General features: G+C 43.8%; 3 protein-coding genes across 6 annotated transcripts; 2 read left to right on the top strand and 1 right to left on the bottom strand.

The window, feature by feature from the left end:
* Positions 1-4,447: 4,447 nt before the first annotated feature.
* On the top strand, positions 4,448-8,189 carry echdc1 (enoyl CoA hydratase domain containing 1). 3 transcript variants are annotated; one of them, XM_040116667.1, is made up of 7 exons: positions 4,448-4,744; positions 5,481-5,561; positions 6,102-6,277; positions 6,414-6,556; positions 6,689-6,741; positions 6,894-6,974; positions 7,089-8,189. In XM_040116667.1, exons 1-7 carry the CDS (start codon positions 4,659-4,661, stop codon positions 7,504-7,506), a joined length of 1,038 nt encoding a protein of 345 aa, XP_039972601.1. In that variant the 5' UTR covers positions 4,448-4,658; the 3' UTR covers positions 7,507-8,189. The 3 variants fall into 3 exon arrangements, with proteins under 3 accessions (XP_039972601.1, XP_039972602.1, XP_039972603.1); XM_040116668.1 differs by having other exon boundaries at positions 4,452-4,744; positions 5,484-5,561; XM_040116669.1 differs by lacking the exon at positions 4,448-4,744 and adding an exon at positions 4,752-5,315 and having other exon boundaries at positions 5,484-5,561.
* Positions 8,190-9,475: 1,286 nt separating this feature from the next.
* Positions 9,476-13,511, bottom strand: LOC120784036 (E3 ubiquitin-protein ligase rnf146-like). 2 transcript variants are annotated; one of them, XM_040117454.1, is made up of 3 exons: positions 13,382-13,511; positions 12,632-12,691; positions 9,476-12,312 (listed from the first exon to the last, which is right to left on the bottom strand). In XM_040117454.1, the coding sequence occupies exon 3, from the start codon at positions 12,298-12,300 to the stop codon at positions 11,137-11,139; it is 1,164 nt and encodes a 387-aa protein (XP_039973388.1). In that variant the 5' UTR covers positions 12,301-12,312; positions 12,632-12,691; positions 13,382-13,511; the 3' UTR covers positions 9,476-11,136. The 2 variants fall into 2 exon arrangements, with proteins under 2 accessions (XP_039973388.1, XP_039973389.1); XM_040117455.1 differs by having other exon boundaries at positions 13,377-13,504.
* Positions 13,512-13,558: 47 nt separating this feature from the next.
* On the top strand, positions 13,559-15,149 carry mdh2 (malate dehydrogenase 2, NAD (mitochondrial)). The gene has a single exon (XM_040117457.1). It carries the CDS (start codon positions 13,687-13,689, stop codon positions 14,698-14,700), a length of 1,014 nt encoding a protein of 337 aa, XP_039973391.1. The 5' UTR covers positions 13,559-13,686; the 3' UTR covers positions 14,701-15,149.
* The last annotated feature ends 11 nt before the right edge of the window (positions 15,150-15,160 follow it).

Raw genomic sequence — 15,160 nt, 5'->3', positions numbered from 1 at the left:
ATCTATGAAAGTCTTTGCAAACATTAGTCTTGCCTTTTTGTGAGTTTCTTCTTAGCACCACGTCCTGGAAGTGTCTTAACAGTTTTATGACTGTGAAACCTCTTGACAACATGAACTGTTGAAACAGGGATCTCAAGATCTTTGGCGATTGCCTTGGAGCCTTTGGAATTGTTATGTTTTTTGATAATAGCATTTCTGCTGCTCTCAAACAGCCCTCTTGTCTTCACAGTTGTGGAAAAGAAACTGGAAACAATCAGATCCTTTTTATGCAGTAAAACCATCATTCATTGGTTAATTCAGGTCATGTGAACCCTGAAAATTAAGCACAGCTGAGTATTACTTTTTTTAAAATTTGTAAGGTTTTTTTTTTGTACAGTAACTTTGGACATTTTATTAAAAATATTTTGATTATACAAAATGTGTTAATTTGCATATACTTCTGAACATATTCTAAATTCTGTATTTAAAATTGACGGGTGCCAGTAATTTCAACCAGGATTTTAAGCACATTCACTTAAATAAACATACAAAGGGACACACACAGCCATACATACTCTTGGCCCTGAGAGGGACAGACACCTAACCTCTCACCCTGAAACCTGGCACCCCAGGCTGACTGAAATAACAGGTGCGACAATGTTATGGTGCCAGAAATCCTACCCCAGCGCTGATATAAATATTGTCATCCTCTCCTGATGCCCAGCCTAGCGCTGTGTTGGCTGTCTCACCCTGTTTTCCAGGGCAGGAGGATTGGGCAGGAGTGTAGATTCCCAGTACTGGCCTGTTCTCAAGTCTGGAGGTTTCCAGATGCTGAAGTCATTATATAACAAGTAGTAACTGATTTCATTCCAGTGCTGCTTAAAACACAATAACACTGGAAAGAATTTAATGGAACAATCTGTATTATACCCTGCGAGCACGTAGTGGCTCCACTGACATAACAAATGATTGTCATCAAGTGTAGACACAGCTGCCACTTCAAACAGTCTATTGACTAGTTTGCCAATTGTTATTGGCAAAATAATCACGTCAGTCATTGACAAAATAATCATGTCATCAGGGCTGCCTTTATTTGTAATGTTAATAACAGTGATCATCAGGGCTGCCTTTATTTGTAATGTTAATAACAGTGATTATCAGGATGATTATCGTATAGATGATGATACTAAAAATTTTTCCAGAACAATTTAATATCACCCGTGTCCACAAACTTGTTATAGTAAATGTATAATGATTTACAGTTCTCCTGTAAATCTGAACTTTTATTGTTGCCTGTGACTAATCAGACTGCTACATATATAGCTTGTTACCACTGATGCTGCCATAAAATTCCTCACCCACATAACACCCATCGGCCATGCACACAATTTGATCTGATCTGATTTGATCTGTCTAGACCAATGCACGTCCGCTCTGTAGTCTCCATCCTCTTACAGCCTTGAGTAAACAACGCTGAGCACAATTTTCCCTCACTATGCTGCAGAGGAATTCTAATTAGCAGTTGTGCCCTTTTGGTTGTTGACTGGTGTCAAGGCTACATTTTGGCTGGCGGCTGTCTGTGTGACCATAGCCTTGTTTGTTTTTGGTGAAGCTAAACAGTTTACATGGTAAAGCCTGACTGGCCTACAAGGAAGCTCTTGGCCATAAACTGGCCTTACGTCCACCGCAGTGCATGGCCAAACATGGCTAGCTAGTCAAATTTTGTTTTTAGGTTTATCGTTGCAGAATTCTTCTATTTTATTCCAATAGAGATTAGCGTCATTGTTTTGGAGTTGACGATAAAATCGTTTAAGTAAATACTACTTTTGGTACAGGGTTATGTTTTCACTGTTTAGGGTTGGTTTCAATCATACTATGGATATTACGGTAAATGGTTGTATTTTGTCTTTCCATGGTCTATGTATTTTGAGTTGCTACAGTAACATCCTAGTTGCTGCTGCTGTGGAAAAGTGTTCATTTGCCCTGCAGTGTCTCCTGACTCTCTGTCCTCTAGCTCCACTGTCTTCCCTATACTCCTTACAGGAAACCTCCAGGCCCCGGAGAGCCTCTTGCACCTGCCAACCTGCCATCCTTCCTGCCCTGAAATAGACCCTTCCTGGCACTCATTTGATCTCTCACCGTGTGTGTGTGTGTGTGTGTGTGTGTGTGTGTGTGTGTGTGTGTGTGTTTTCTTATCTTTGTGAGTTGGTATAGAGCCATGCTGACTGCAGTGAATTCCCTAACTTCCTGTGGAGCCCCAGACTGCTGCATATCGATCAGTACACTGATGCATCACTTTTGAGGCCACAAACAGTACACACACAACCACACAATGAAAGATACACAGACATACTATACAACAACATTTGTGCATGCATATAGACAAATGTGTGCATCTCTCTCTCTCTCGCTCTCTCTCTGTCTCACTCCCTCTGCCATTAGCCAGATTGTAATTTCAGACAGGCTTCCATTATCAGCTGCAGTCTGCATCACTGATATCCGGATGGATCATAAAACAGCAGGGATGACTTTATTCAAAATGACTTGAAAGGGCTGAGCAGAAGATGAATGAAAGTGGACAGGCACAGTAAGAAAATGGTTTCAAAATTAAAGCTTATGAAGGAGGAGGAATATTCTCGACAGGGGTACCAGTCCATCACACACCTAACCCAGATAGATAATCACTTACACACACATGTGGGTGACTTAAATACTACTATGTATGATAATTCCACTGAGCCACCATGTCCTCTAGGTGCTGCACTTCACAGAATGATATTTAAAGACAGGTTGTGGGCTAGCTGACCTAGCTGAATGCACTCTACAGAGCAAGAAGGAGAGTCAGCGTGTCTGGAATGCTTGGATGGGAAGAGTCCCACCGACCTTTTTGAATTCCTTCCCCACTTTTAAATAGACCAGAGAGGTGTGGGCTTTAAAACGGCGCTGACTCTACACCAGTCTTGGATGCAGTGTACTGTATCCTTGTTGATGACCTTTTATGTTTGCAGGAAAATCATGAAGGAAGTTGGTTCCACAAAACCATCCATTCAGGGAAAAATACACTTGACTGTTGTTGGTAATAGTGCTACCATATCTTAAATAACTAATCTAAGTAAGTGATCGCACCTTAAAGGCTATGTTAAAAAATATTTACTATGAGTGATTCTTTTGAATGTAATTGTGAAAAAAATATGCTTCCCAAGTAGATTTAACAGTGGTGTTAGATCAGTGATGGTTATTGGTATGAGCTGACAGTACTGTACACAGTCGCTTTTGCAACTTGAATTTGTTTTAAACTTTTGATTCAGCATGGCTCTGGAATCCCCAGTAGCCCAAGTGAAACAGAAAGGTATTTTGGTTCTTTGGTTTGTTTTCACAGAGATACTCGGGGTTGTGAATAGCGGCGGGGAGGATGTGTGGATAGCAGTGACAGATTTATGCCCTCAGTAGCTGTAGATCAGACCACAGGACAGGAGGTGTCTCAACCTCCCTCTGTTTTCGGCACATTTTCCCTCCTTTTCCTGCACATCTGTTGGTCTTTATATCACCCTCTCATTCGTGTTTGTTTTTGCCTGTTTATGCCTCTTTGTCTCACTGTCTAAATGCCCTCATCTCTTACTCTCATTCACCAGTTACATTTATCTCCTATCAAACCTTCCACCTGTCTCCATTACACACAGATAGAATTGTATAAATATTTACGAACCTCGGTATTGACACTGGTGCTTTGGTTATTGTTACATAATGGTTGTTAAAATGATTTGAATACTTGAATTTCTGTCTGTTTGTGTTTGCACAGTACTACGATCCCAGAGTATTTCATACTTGTTACTGCCACTCTTGGTATGGTATTACATGTTTCTAGAAGGAGTTGAACAAGACCAAACCTCAAACAACAGCTGTATCTTCTAGGGTTGTTTTTTAGTGGCAAATGTACAAAGCCAGAACACAATTATTAATGCCCATAAATCAAGACTAAAAGTAAATTTTGCCTCGGTCTTATTGGCAGTCCTATCACCACACTATGTTTGCTCTGTTCCAGCACAAGAAAACGTAGGCCTAATCTTAACCTCAATTTTTTTCTTATTCTTCTTTATTACCTCTGAAAATACCTGTTATATTTATCACTGACAAGATGTTGACAGAGTGTCAGACGCGGACATGTCTTGCCTTTTAGATTCAGCCACCTCACCGGAGTCAAGCAAAGGTGTTTTAGGGCTTGGATCAAACAAAATCTGCCATTGCAGCGCTTTACCTTCAAAAAGACAAACTTCAGTACTGAAGACTTCAGGGGAAAATAAGCCACGCTAATATAACTGTCAACTGCCTGTGCAAATGCCGTAATAGAACTTGTGGGTGTGATATGAAGCCCTATGACAATACTACTGAATAAGGAAATGTCTGTAGAGCCGGTTGGTCAGTATCCTGTGTTTACAGAGCTGTGACAGACGAAGGGCAGACCTCTCCGTGCTGTGCATTGGCCTATGATGACTGATACTGCAGTTCATCTTGAACAATAAATTACTGCTTGTAGAGTGTTTTGTGAAATATGGCTAAAATGTGAGGCTCAATATCACGAATGCACCGTCAATGGATACTTTTGTCTCTTTGCAAGAGGGGAAATGAGTTGCTGCCTGGCAGTATTATTGCGCCCCCCTGTGGAGAAGTTAAAGAACTAGATGTGTGTGTTGCCGTGTCTACTTCCGAGGAGCTCCAGTTTCCAGAGGGACGGATTTCGGAGTGGCACCGCGCGGCTCCCCGTAAGGTTGGTGATGGCGTTTTGTTGATGCTTTGTAATTGTCCGAGGGACAGGCTAGCTTTAAATTTACGGGATACGGGATATTTTCTCCGCAGCAGCTCGTTGAAGGCGTACGCGGTCGAGGCTGTTTAGGGATGCTTCGTGTAACGGGGGCTGGATGTTTTCCACTTAAAAAAAGAAAGAAAAAAGCCTGTCTAGCAGTATAGAAAGGTAGCTACGTATTACAGACCTAATATCATGTCACGTTCACGTCCTATCACATCAGCCTATTGCAGCGCTGTTGTTTAACGGCCCGTGAGAATATTAAGCTAACTTTCGAAATGCCAGCGTCCAGTGTAGTTGACCGTGAATAAAGCGAGTCGCTGTAATCTCCTGAGTGTAAATGTTCCCGTGTGAAAGAACATTTTCTCTCCTGGTATTCGTGGTATTCGTGCCCTCCCCCGCTTTGTAAAAGTCCCCCGTCACTGGCTGTGAGGAAGCATAGCTCCTGTTTGTCTGTGCACCGTGGGTGTTTTAAATACTGTGGTCCAAACATCAGCTGTGAAGACGGTCTATCACGGTCCCAGTTCTGTCCAAGGTCGTTGGCTTTCATATGATTCATTTGATGCTTCAAAGACAACACACTGTTCTCAGTGCTCCTCCTCCTCAAACTTTGTTTCCCCGTGTATGTGCCCACAGTCCTTTTTTTTTTTTCTACTGAGGCAAAACTGAACATGTTCTCCCATATTCCTTCCCCTCCATGCAGCAGCAGCAGCAGGATGGCTCTCTGTGCACTGAGGACGCGGTTTCTGAAAAGCAGCAGTCACTGTGGAGCCCGGGGCAGGTAAAGGAGTCTTTCCAGCATTGTTTATCACCACGCTGGTGGCAGTAAATAAAGTCGTAAATAAAGGAACATCTGGTGTACAGAGTTGAACCCGCATTATTTGCCCACAAATCCCAAACAGAGACAAGCCTAACAAACAAAATGCACTTTGTTGAGGTGCTGACACTTGTAAAAGGTTCATCTATAGAATTAATAACTTGTCTAATTCTGATTTATATCTAAAATGTATCAGAATCAGGAGGGGTTCATTGTTATGTGTTTGACGTCTGACGCAAATGGCTTGTATCGTACCTCCTTCAGGCTAATGTATAGAGTGGTAAGGGAGTGTGTTAAAAGCTTTTATCCACCTCCTGTTTCCGAGTGCAAGCATTAACTTTGAGTCCTGAGCAACTCATTCTTTATACTACATTTACAGATATGCATATTCAATATGACTTGAATTGATGGTCAGTGGGCCTTCAAACACACATCTGATCATATAAGCAACAGAGCTGAGAGAGAGACAACATTCATATGCTGTATAAATGGTCTTCCTTCAAGGTTGCTGCAGAGACAGAGCAGTGGCTGTGTTTACTCCAGCATCCATGGCTTTGACCTGGCGGAGATCAGAGAGAAACTCCTGGCTTTTCCCGGAGGCTCCGTTGATCTGCTCAAACAGGACTCTGGTATCGCTGTGCTGACCATCAACAACCCCTCTCGCATGAACGCCTTCTCTGGTGAGGACACTCTAATACCGGACATCTGCGTTGCGAGTGTGCGTTTGGCATTCTGGGGATGATACATAATCACAATCAAATTACACTGCATCCCAGTTCGTTGCTTTGCTTAACCGGAGCCCTGCCTTCCTCCCAGGCAGTATGATGGTGGATCTGGAGGAACAGGTGAGCCAGCTGGAGAACTGGACAGATGGCAAAGGCCTCATCGTCCAGGGTGCTGCTGAAACGTTCTGCTCCGGATCAGACCTCAATGCTGTTAGGGCGATTTCTAACCCGAAGGTGGGAGAGTAAATAAATAGGGAACAGCAACTCTCTTCCAGTGTGTACCTGTATTTTTGCCACAGTTAGTCTGTTTGTCCTGGAGACTTTCATACTCTAAGATGCCTGAATTATGGTTCTTTTGCCTTGTAGGATGGGATGAAGATGTGTATGTTCATGCAGAATGCTCTTACAAGGCTGCTCAGGTAAAAGCTCCCATTCTCTTGTGTACTAGTCCACTAAAAGTCAAGGCAGACCACAAACGCAGAAGCAACCGGTTTGAGCTTAGAGAAGTTGGAGTTTAGCTGTTATGTAATGGGCACTGCAGCATGCTGACGGGACAGTTTTCTCGGTGCAGGCTGCCTCTGATCTCTGTTGCTCTGGTGGAAGGGAGAGCGCTGGGAGGAGGTGCAGAACTCACCACTGCCTGTGATTTCAGGTAGTGATATTTATACAAGTGGATAAAAAACCCACTTCAGAATCTGTTATACTCCAACTTTCCATCTAAGGATTGCTAATAATCGAATTTATGTCTGTTATCTCTCACTCGTAGATTAATGGCATCTGACAGTGTGATCCAGTTTGTCCATAAACACATGGGCCTGGTCCCAGGCTGGGGCGGCACCGCACGACTTGTCCACATTGTTGGAAGCCAGAATGCGATAAAGCTCCTCGGTGGCGCTCTGAAAGTGGACCCCCGACTTGGCCTGCAGATTGGACTGGCAGACGGAGTCCTGGAGGCCCCCCAGGCGGAGGAGGGTGCAGGGAGTCCCCTGCAGCAGGCTGAAAACTGGCTCAGTCACTACATAAAAGGACCCGCCCCTGTGATTCAGGCTGTGAAGAAGGTGGTGGTGTCGGGGAGAGAGCTCCCCCTGTCCGAGGCTCTGAGGACTGAGAAGGATGTATTTGGGACAGTGTGGGGCGGTCCGGCTAACCTGCAGGCCCTGGCCAGCAAGTCCAAACACAAATGAACGAGTTGAAGTGTCTCTCTTGAGTATCTTTAGAGCATCTCAGATCACTGAGACATTTTTGAAAAGTTCTGTCCTGGTCAAAGTTGTAAGATGTCCCAAAGAGAACTGCTTCAGGCCTCTGGGGAGAGACTGACTCTTGACTGACATTACTGAACTGACTGGCGGGACATTTATAGTTCTTTTAAATACTTTTCATAAGTTGAATGGTGTGCCTAAAATGAGGACTGACTTTGCTGTGGGATGGTAGAAACAGATGAAAAAGGTTTTTTTCTTTGATGGCCAATGGAAAAAGGACAACAAATATTTTTATTTCAGAAAATTTGATTTTGTGTTGCCTCCAGTACACTGACTGTGCGATTGCCAATTGTCACACACTGAAATCGCTGAGTTCCTTTGTGTGTGGGCACTTTAGCCAACACCAGTGTAGGAGCTGAACAGTACATAAACAGTGAAGCTGAAAAAGTTCTTTCTTCAATCATATATAACTCCCCTCTTCGTTTGTGGGTGTATTTTAGAAACTGGATTCTGCAGTTACCTGTACACAAAAAATTACAGCACACGTGGTGCAGTTGTCAGCTGACCTAAAAATCTTGTTTCATTGATGCTGTGTAGACTGTACAAGGACTTCTTTTTAGATTTGTCCTCTCAATTAAAGTATATCTATAATAAAAAACGGTGAATATGCTGTATCATTCCAGGGGTATTGTTGTCTTATTTTTGGTATGGATGAAAACAAGGACCTACAAGGACCCCATCAGTCAAGCAAATGAACACTGTCTTACCTCCAGTTCCACTGAAAATGTGATTATGGTAATGATTAGATCATGCCAGGCTGAGCCTAACTGAAGCAGACAGATAGCAGCAGCAGCAGCAGCAGCATACAGATAGAAACTGATGAGGTATAACAAGCATGAGGCAGCATCTGTCTGCAGGACTGAGGGTAACGCTGCTGCACTTCCGCCCTCTTCACCCCAGTTCTGAAGGTTAGTTCAGTGATTCCCTCGTACTCGTCTGTGCTCATGGTGTGTCATGGTAGCCTCGATCATCCCCGCTCTCCTCCTTTCTATTCTGTTGGGAGATTCTCAGTTGTCGGCTAGGGCATTATTTGGATAATTTTCGGTACTCTGCACAGTGGCTCTCGTCTATTCATGAGGAGCTTTGAAAGATGCTTAAACATGGCCAGATTAAAAAAAAAAAAAGTATATACATACTGAATATTTTGTAAGGTTTGGCACCAATTTGTAGCTTATTTTTCAGTACATATTTAAAATTAGTGAGCTCATACAGCAAACGAGGCACTGCAAAAACACAAGCGTATACAGACTGAAATGACAAGAACAGGACAGGTCCCTGGAGGATGTCAGGCCTTTATCTTCTGTTCCCGTTCCAGAGGTCATGTTTCCTGGCTGGACACCCAGTAGGAAGTACTAATGGCTGCTGTGGTCAGAATACCAAGCACCTACGAGGTGAGTGAGGGGGAGTGAAGAGTTGGCTTCACGGTGATGTACAGTACATACACATTTGTTTATATGGTCTCTGTTGAGCAAAAAGGGAAACCACAATGACTTTTTTGCCGAATTTCGCAAGCATCATTTTTTGTCCATTTGTCATCTGCTTAATCTAAGTCTTACTTTGGATGCTTTGTTATTTGACATGATATATACTGTACTTCAGTCCCTCATCGAGTGGGAAGGATGGGAGTTTTTCCCTTGAAAAAAAAAATTTCTACACTCCGTAGTGTGGAGAAAAATACGTGAAATATTACTCAACAATGGACACACTGACAGTCCCGCTTATGTAACTGTAAAGACAGATATATTTTAAAGTAAAATCAAACTGACATGCACCCCATCAGACAGTAACAAAAAAAAAAAAAACAGAACGAGCCAGAAATGACCTTTTAGGATGATGAAATGACACAATTTATTCTTAAATTACAAACCATGTAACAAAAAAGTTGCCAAGCCAAAAGTGTTACACAAACTTTATTCTTCAGAAAGGAAAGTCTAAAACTGAGCAGATGATGTAAGCATGTAAGAAATATAAAAATAACATAACTTGACATTTCTGCAGGATGGCCAATAGCAGTGGCATGTTTTTGTTCTCTTACTGCCACAGACATCATACATCAGAAGATTTACAACCAAAAAAATGCAAAAACAAATTAAAAACATTTACTCAAACTGAACCCAAAATTATCACTTCTCAACATCCTGCTAACCAGTAGTGTTTTAGTAACTCTCTCTTCAAACACGCACAAATCACAAAACTTTAGAAACACACCAATTGAAAATACTTTAGTCAGGGATGATAAGATACTAATGAAGTCCAGAGGCCTCAACAGCTTTAAAAGGAAAATACTCATACTTTACATTGAAATGCCAATTATTTAAAGCTTGGAAAAGGTAAAATAAATTTGATATGTACTTCTATTACGCACATTCATTTAAAACAGGATTCTTAATCTCTACAGATTTTAGAGTTTCACAAAGCTGCAGGTTAATTGAAATCAAATCAAAGAAAAACCCTAGGCAGGTAGCCCGATAATCCTGTTGGCTCCTGAGTTACATTGCTAAATTGAAACATAAAGTGTGAAATTTAAATACCCACATAGTTTAAGAGCTTAATTAAGTACTTCTGCTTCCCTTCTTCATCTGTATAAACAACCTTCACACCACAATCTGCTCTGAAATGACAGAATTTGTTAATAGTTAATTTTCAGAACTTCGAAGGAAATGCTTCATAATCAGTTAAATCTGAGGTAAGGAAATTATTTCAGTAGGGTGGAGATTGGGAACTATTTATGAAGGATTAAATTCCTTCCAAGAGTAGCCTGATGACTTGAGCTCCTAAAAGCCCATTTCCGCGTGCTATGTTAGCTGAGAGAGTTAAAGGGAAGATGATTAGAATGCAGCAATTCATGATAATGAAAATGACAGTTCCATTTCCAGGAGTAACATCCCTATTTATGCCTTCTTTCACTGCACATCACAAATCTGGATGGGGCACCTACAGGCCCTGTGGGTTTAGATCATAAATTTAAACAGCAATATCTAGGTTTTGCAATAGCAGGCTGGAAAAAAATCACTCTAATCTTTTAACCCTCACTTTTCTGGAACTGAAAAAGGACAGACTCGATATGCCTACAACCAAATGGCTAGAAGTGAGCAGACTGATGGCAGCTGAACACCAAAGTAACTCTGTTACACCTACCTCCCATGATGTGCTAGATAGAGAATTATGAAACGAAGATTCCATGGCTCAAAAAAACATGCTGTATTCATCTGACTGTTTACCAAGCTGTACCTCGTGTCTCAGTTCTAGAACGCACAGTACTTGAATATTAAACCCAACATTACTTCTACTGGCTGGGTGTACATAGGATGAGACTTGCAAACAAATCATACAGACACATCCAGATCGTTGTCAGCCAAAACAAAGTATAAAATCTGATTGCTAAAACTGAGTTGTTTACCTAAAAACATGGTCATGTTTGTTACTGAGTGTGTAATTTCTCCTGTACCAAGCATTCCACCAACGTCTGATCTGTGACTGAGTGAAGGACAACATAAAGTCAGGAAAAAATAAATGGAACCTAGCCATTTGGTGATGACCGTTTCGGTGATGACTTCACACTTCAGTCACTGTACACTGGCCATCGGGCATTCTGGACCTTCCACTGCTACTGGATGAGGAAGGGGGAGAGGCGGACTCTGCGCCAGGAGGGGCTCTGTCCTCTGGATTCAGTCTTTGCCTCCGTGACCTATCCTCCCAGGGCTCCACACGCTCCCCATCTCCCCCCTCCTCTTCTTCATCCTCCTCTTCCTCATCATCGCTCCAGTCCCCAGAGCCAGACTCGTCCACAGAGGTGTGAGGATCAGAGGACCTGGAGGGTGAAGCCTCCTCCTCCTCATCTTCTTCCTCTCCTTCCCCAGCCTCAGACCTCTCATGAGAAGGCGTGGACCTGGGACTTATTTGCAGCTGGGAGAAGGCATCTTCCAGAGAGGGGCTAGTACTGGTGCCAGGCTGACCACCAAGGGAGGTGGGAGGTCTGGCTATGGCTGGAGGGGCTGTAACAGTAGAAGAAATACCTGTAACCTGCTGTTGTACACTTGCTACTGTGGTATCAGCACCATCAGCAGAGTTTTCTCGACCCACTGCCCCAATGGCTCCAGTAACACCCTCAGTGTCCAAACGCAGTCCTGCCACTCCCTTCTTGGGGATATCCAAAACGTCCCTCTTCATCTTGCGTCTACGACCATGCTCATTGCGCCTGTACTGCACCATGTTCTCCAGGTCAGCTACATACAAAAAACCCGCAATCAGCATTTCAGCTGTTTTCTTGCCCTTGGAGAAAGCGTCCTCCAGCTCACGGCTGGTTCGCTCGTCATACTGCCACCAACCATTACGGCCCTCATAATACCAGGCGTGATCACTTGCTGTGCCAGCCCGACCTCCTGCTGATGCTTTCAGCTCCTCTGGAGAGAGAAGTGTAGGCCTTTCCAGGAAGTCGTCTGGTACTTCCTGTCTGCAGAGAGCACAGCGTTTGCTCTGCCAGGATGCTCCCTTCACACACAGGAAACAGAAGACATGATGGCACGGCAGTTGTACTGGATGAACGCAGCTCTGCAGACAGATGGCACACTCCGGTACAGACAGGGCTGGGGATGAGTTGCTGGAGCCAGAGCATGATGATTCTGCACTGTTCCCACTTCCACCACCACTGCTGCTGCCGCCTTTCTTACTGGATGGAAGTGAGCTAACAGAGTGGTCTACCTCCCCACAACTAGCCATCCTTAGGAAGTACTGAGAAAAGGGAACAATTGTAAATAATGGTTATAGTGGGCATGTCAGAATTATTATATATTCAAGAGTATTATTATTTTGATTTTTGCTTTTAGGTCCAAATGATGGAAATTTCTAATGAGATATATCCTCTGTAATGAAAGTACATTTTTATTTTACTGCTGGCGTCATGATCACATTTAACACTCAACTGCAAGTCACTAAATAGCAAACAGTCCCAAGATGAGTTCAAACTAAAAATGACAAATACCGAATGATATAATCTATCCGTCACTTGTGACCTGAAACGAGGCTGACAGCCATGCTACTTGATACTTACTGGAAGTAGCCTTAATGCTGATGTATCATTAGGAGAGCTGATGGACCTTCAAATTTGCCACTGCCAAAAGAAAAGAGCACTCGGTGAAAATGCATTTGTTTTCAGCCTGTCCTGACTATATGAACAATTGTGATACACGGTGTCAAGCTATTCCGTATGTGAACATTATTTGGCAACCAAACCATTAACATTACATGACAAACAATGTGTATTTCAAGCCTGATATTAAAACGGATTAGCTACAAGTTAGTTACTGAAATGTAAGAGATTACTAATGTGTGTGGAACAAAGAGCTGCTCTGTTGACTGTCTACCAGCTGCTGCCCCAGCTAACTGTTACAAGTTTGTGCTAACCCAGCTGGCTTTATGACAGAGCTGGTGATGGACATCGCTGACATTACTTCAGTAAAATCAACCACTAACGATCTGATATTCAAACTAACTGGTGACAGTCTATGAGCACACTTGTTTAGCTAACGTTAGATACACAGCAGCTACTCAAAAGCAAGGCGTTTGCTGCTACCGTTACGAATACAAACACCAGTCCCACAGCACAGAGGGATTTCTCGGCTGACAAAGCGACCATAACAATGAGACCTGTTGTAGATATCGCTGGCTAGGCTGAGGGCAGCACTCTGACTCCAGCAAATAGACGGAGTTCATCTGGCGGCGCTAGCTTATTTTAGCAGGGCGACATAAACCGCAAGGAGAAGCCTTTCCTCACCACACAGACAATGCACACGTACCTTACCGTTAGATTTTGCTCTGCGGGTCTGGTTTACAGTTACAATTCGCCTGACAGCGCTAATTTGCCGACTTCCAATGTTAACTGGCTTTGTTTTCCTCCGAAAAACGAAGCTGGGATAAAAGACGACGACGTAACAGTACGCGTTGACGCAATTTGACGTAAAATCGCACGACCTTCATTTTCGACGCATGACAGTTCACGAGTCTTCCTGTTCGCTCGTGGCTAGAGGACGTTGGTGTCACAGAGGAGAGGGCTCTTCGGGTATTTTTTATTTCCGCTAAATTAAGAAAAGAAGTAATAGAAACAAAATGTTTTCCCGTGCCGTGAGATCTACCGTTAGCCTCGCCCGGAGCTTGTCTACCTCGTCTCAGAACAACGCCAAGGTGGCTGTGCTGGGAGCGTCGGGCGGCATAGGCCAGCCGCTGTCTCTGCTACTCAAGAATAGCCCCCTGGTGAGTCAACTCTCCCTCTATGATATTGCCCACACCCCCGGCGTGGCCGCAGACCTCAGCCACATCGAGACAAGGGCCCAGGTGACCGGCCACATGGGTCCCGAACAGCTGGATGCCGCTCTGCAAGGCTGCGACGTCGTGGTGATCCCCGCCGGCGTGCCAAGAAAACCTGGCATGACCCGTGATGACCTCTTCAACACCAATGCCACCATTGTAGCTACCTTGGCTGATGCCTGCGCCCGCAACTGCCCCGAGGCTATGATCTGCATCATCGCCAACCCCGTCAACTCCACTATCCCTATTACAACCGAGGTTATGAAGAAGCATGGAGTCTACAACCCCAACAGAGTGTTTGGTGTCACAACCCTGGACATTGTCAGAGCAAACACGTTCGTGGCAGAGCTCAAAGGCCTTGACCCAGCTCGTGTCAACGTACCTGTCATTGGAGGTCACGCTGGGAAGACCATTATCCCTGTCATTTCCCAGTGCACACCCAAAGTTGAGTTCCCCGCTGACCAGCTGTCTGCCCTGACCGGCAGGATCCAGGAGGCTGGCACGGAGGTGGTGAAGGCCAAGGCCGGAGCCGGATCTGCCACCCTCTCCATGGCCTATGCAGGTGCTCGCTTCACCTTCTCTGTCCTGGACGCCATGAATGGAAAGGAAGGTGTGGTGGAGTGCGCCTTTGTCAGATCTGAGGAGACAGAGTGCAAGTACTTCTCCACACCTCTCCTCCTGGGGAAGAACGGCATTGAGAAGAATCTTGGGCTGGGCAAGCTGTCTGCCTTCGAGGAGAAGCTGGTGGCCGACGCCATAGATGAGCTGAAGGCTTCAATCAAGAAGGGCGAGGATTTTGTAGCTAATATGAAGTGAACAGGGGAAATTAAGTTAGGTGAAAACAAACAGCAGCTGTGATTGATAACTTGTTCCGTCTTAATTTACATGGCATCTAGGTACATCTCAAGATCTGTCACAGTGTTTCCTCTTTTTTTGTTTTTGTTTTAGCAGTAGGATTGTCTTGATGCAGAAATCCTGCTTTTGACCTTGGTCCTCATTCCCCTGTTTAATTTCCGTTTACTTTTTCAAACATGGCTTTATTTTGCACCTGTGATTTGTGTACATACTGTACTGTGACTTATCTATATTTTGCAAATGTCAAATTTAAACAAAATTTACTATATTTTCATGTACAGTCTGTATTAGTGGGGATTTCTCTGCTGAATGAATGAGGGGGAAATACTGTCATCATGCCTGTCGATGCAAATAGATGTTACTGATGCGCAAAATATTCACTCCAACAATAAAACAGTTTAGCTTGAAAATATGAGCCTTT

The sequence above is a fragment of the Xiphias gladius genome, chromosome 22, assembly GCF_016859285.1.
Source record: "Xiphias gladius isolate SHS-SW01 ecotype Sanya breed wild chromosome 22, ASM1685928v1, whole genome shotgun sequence".
NCBI classification, from domain to species: Eukaryota; Metazoa; Chordata; class Actinopteri; order Istiophoriformes; family Xiphiidae; genus Xiphias; species Xiphias gladius.
This window is presented reverse-complemented; position numbering and strand designations above follow the sequence as displayed.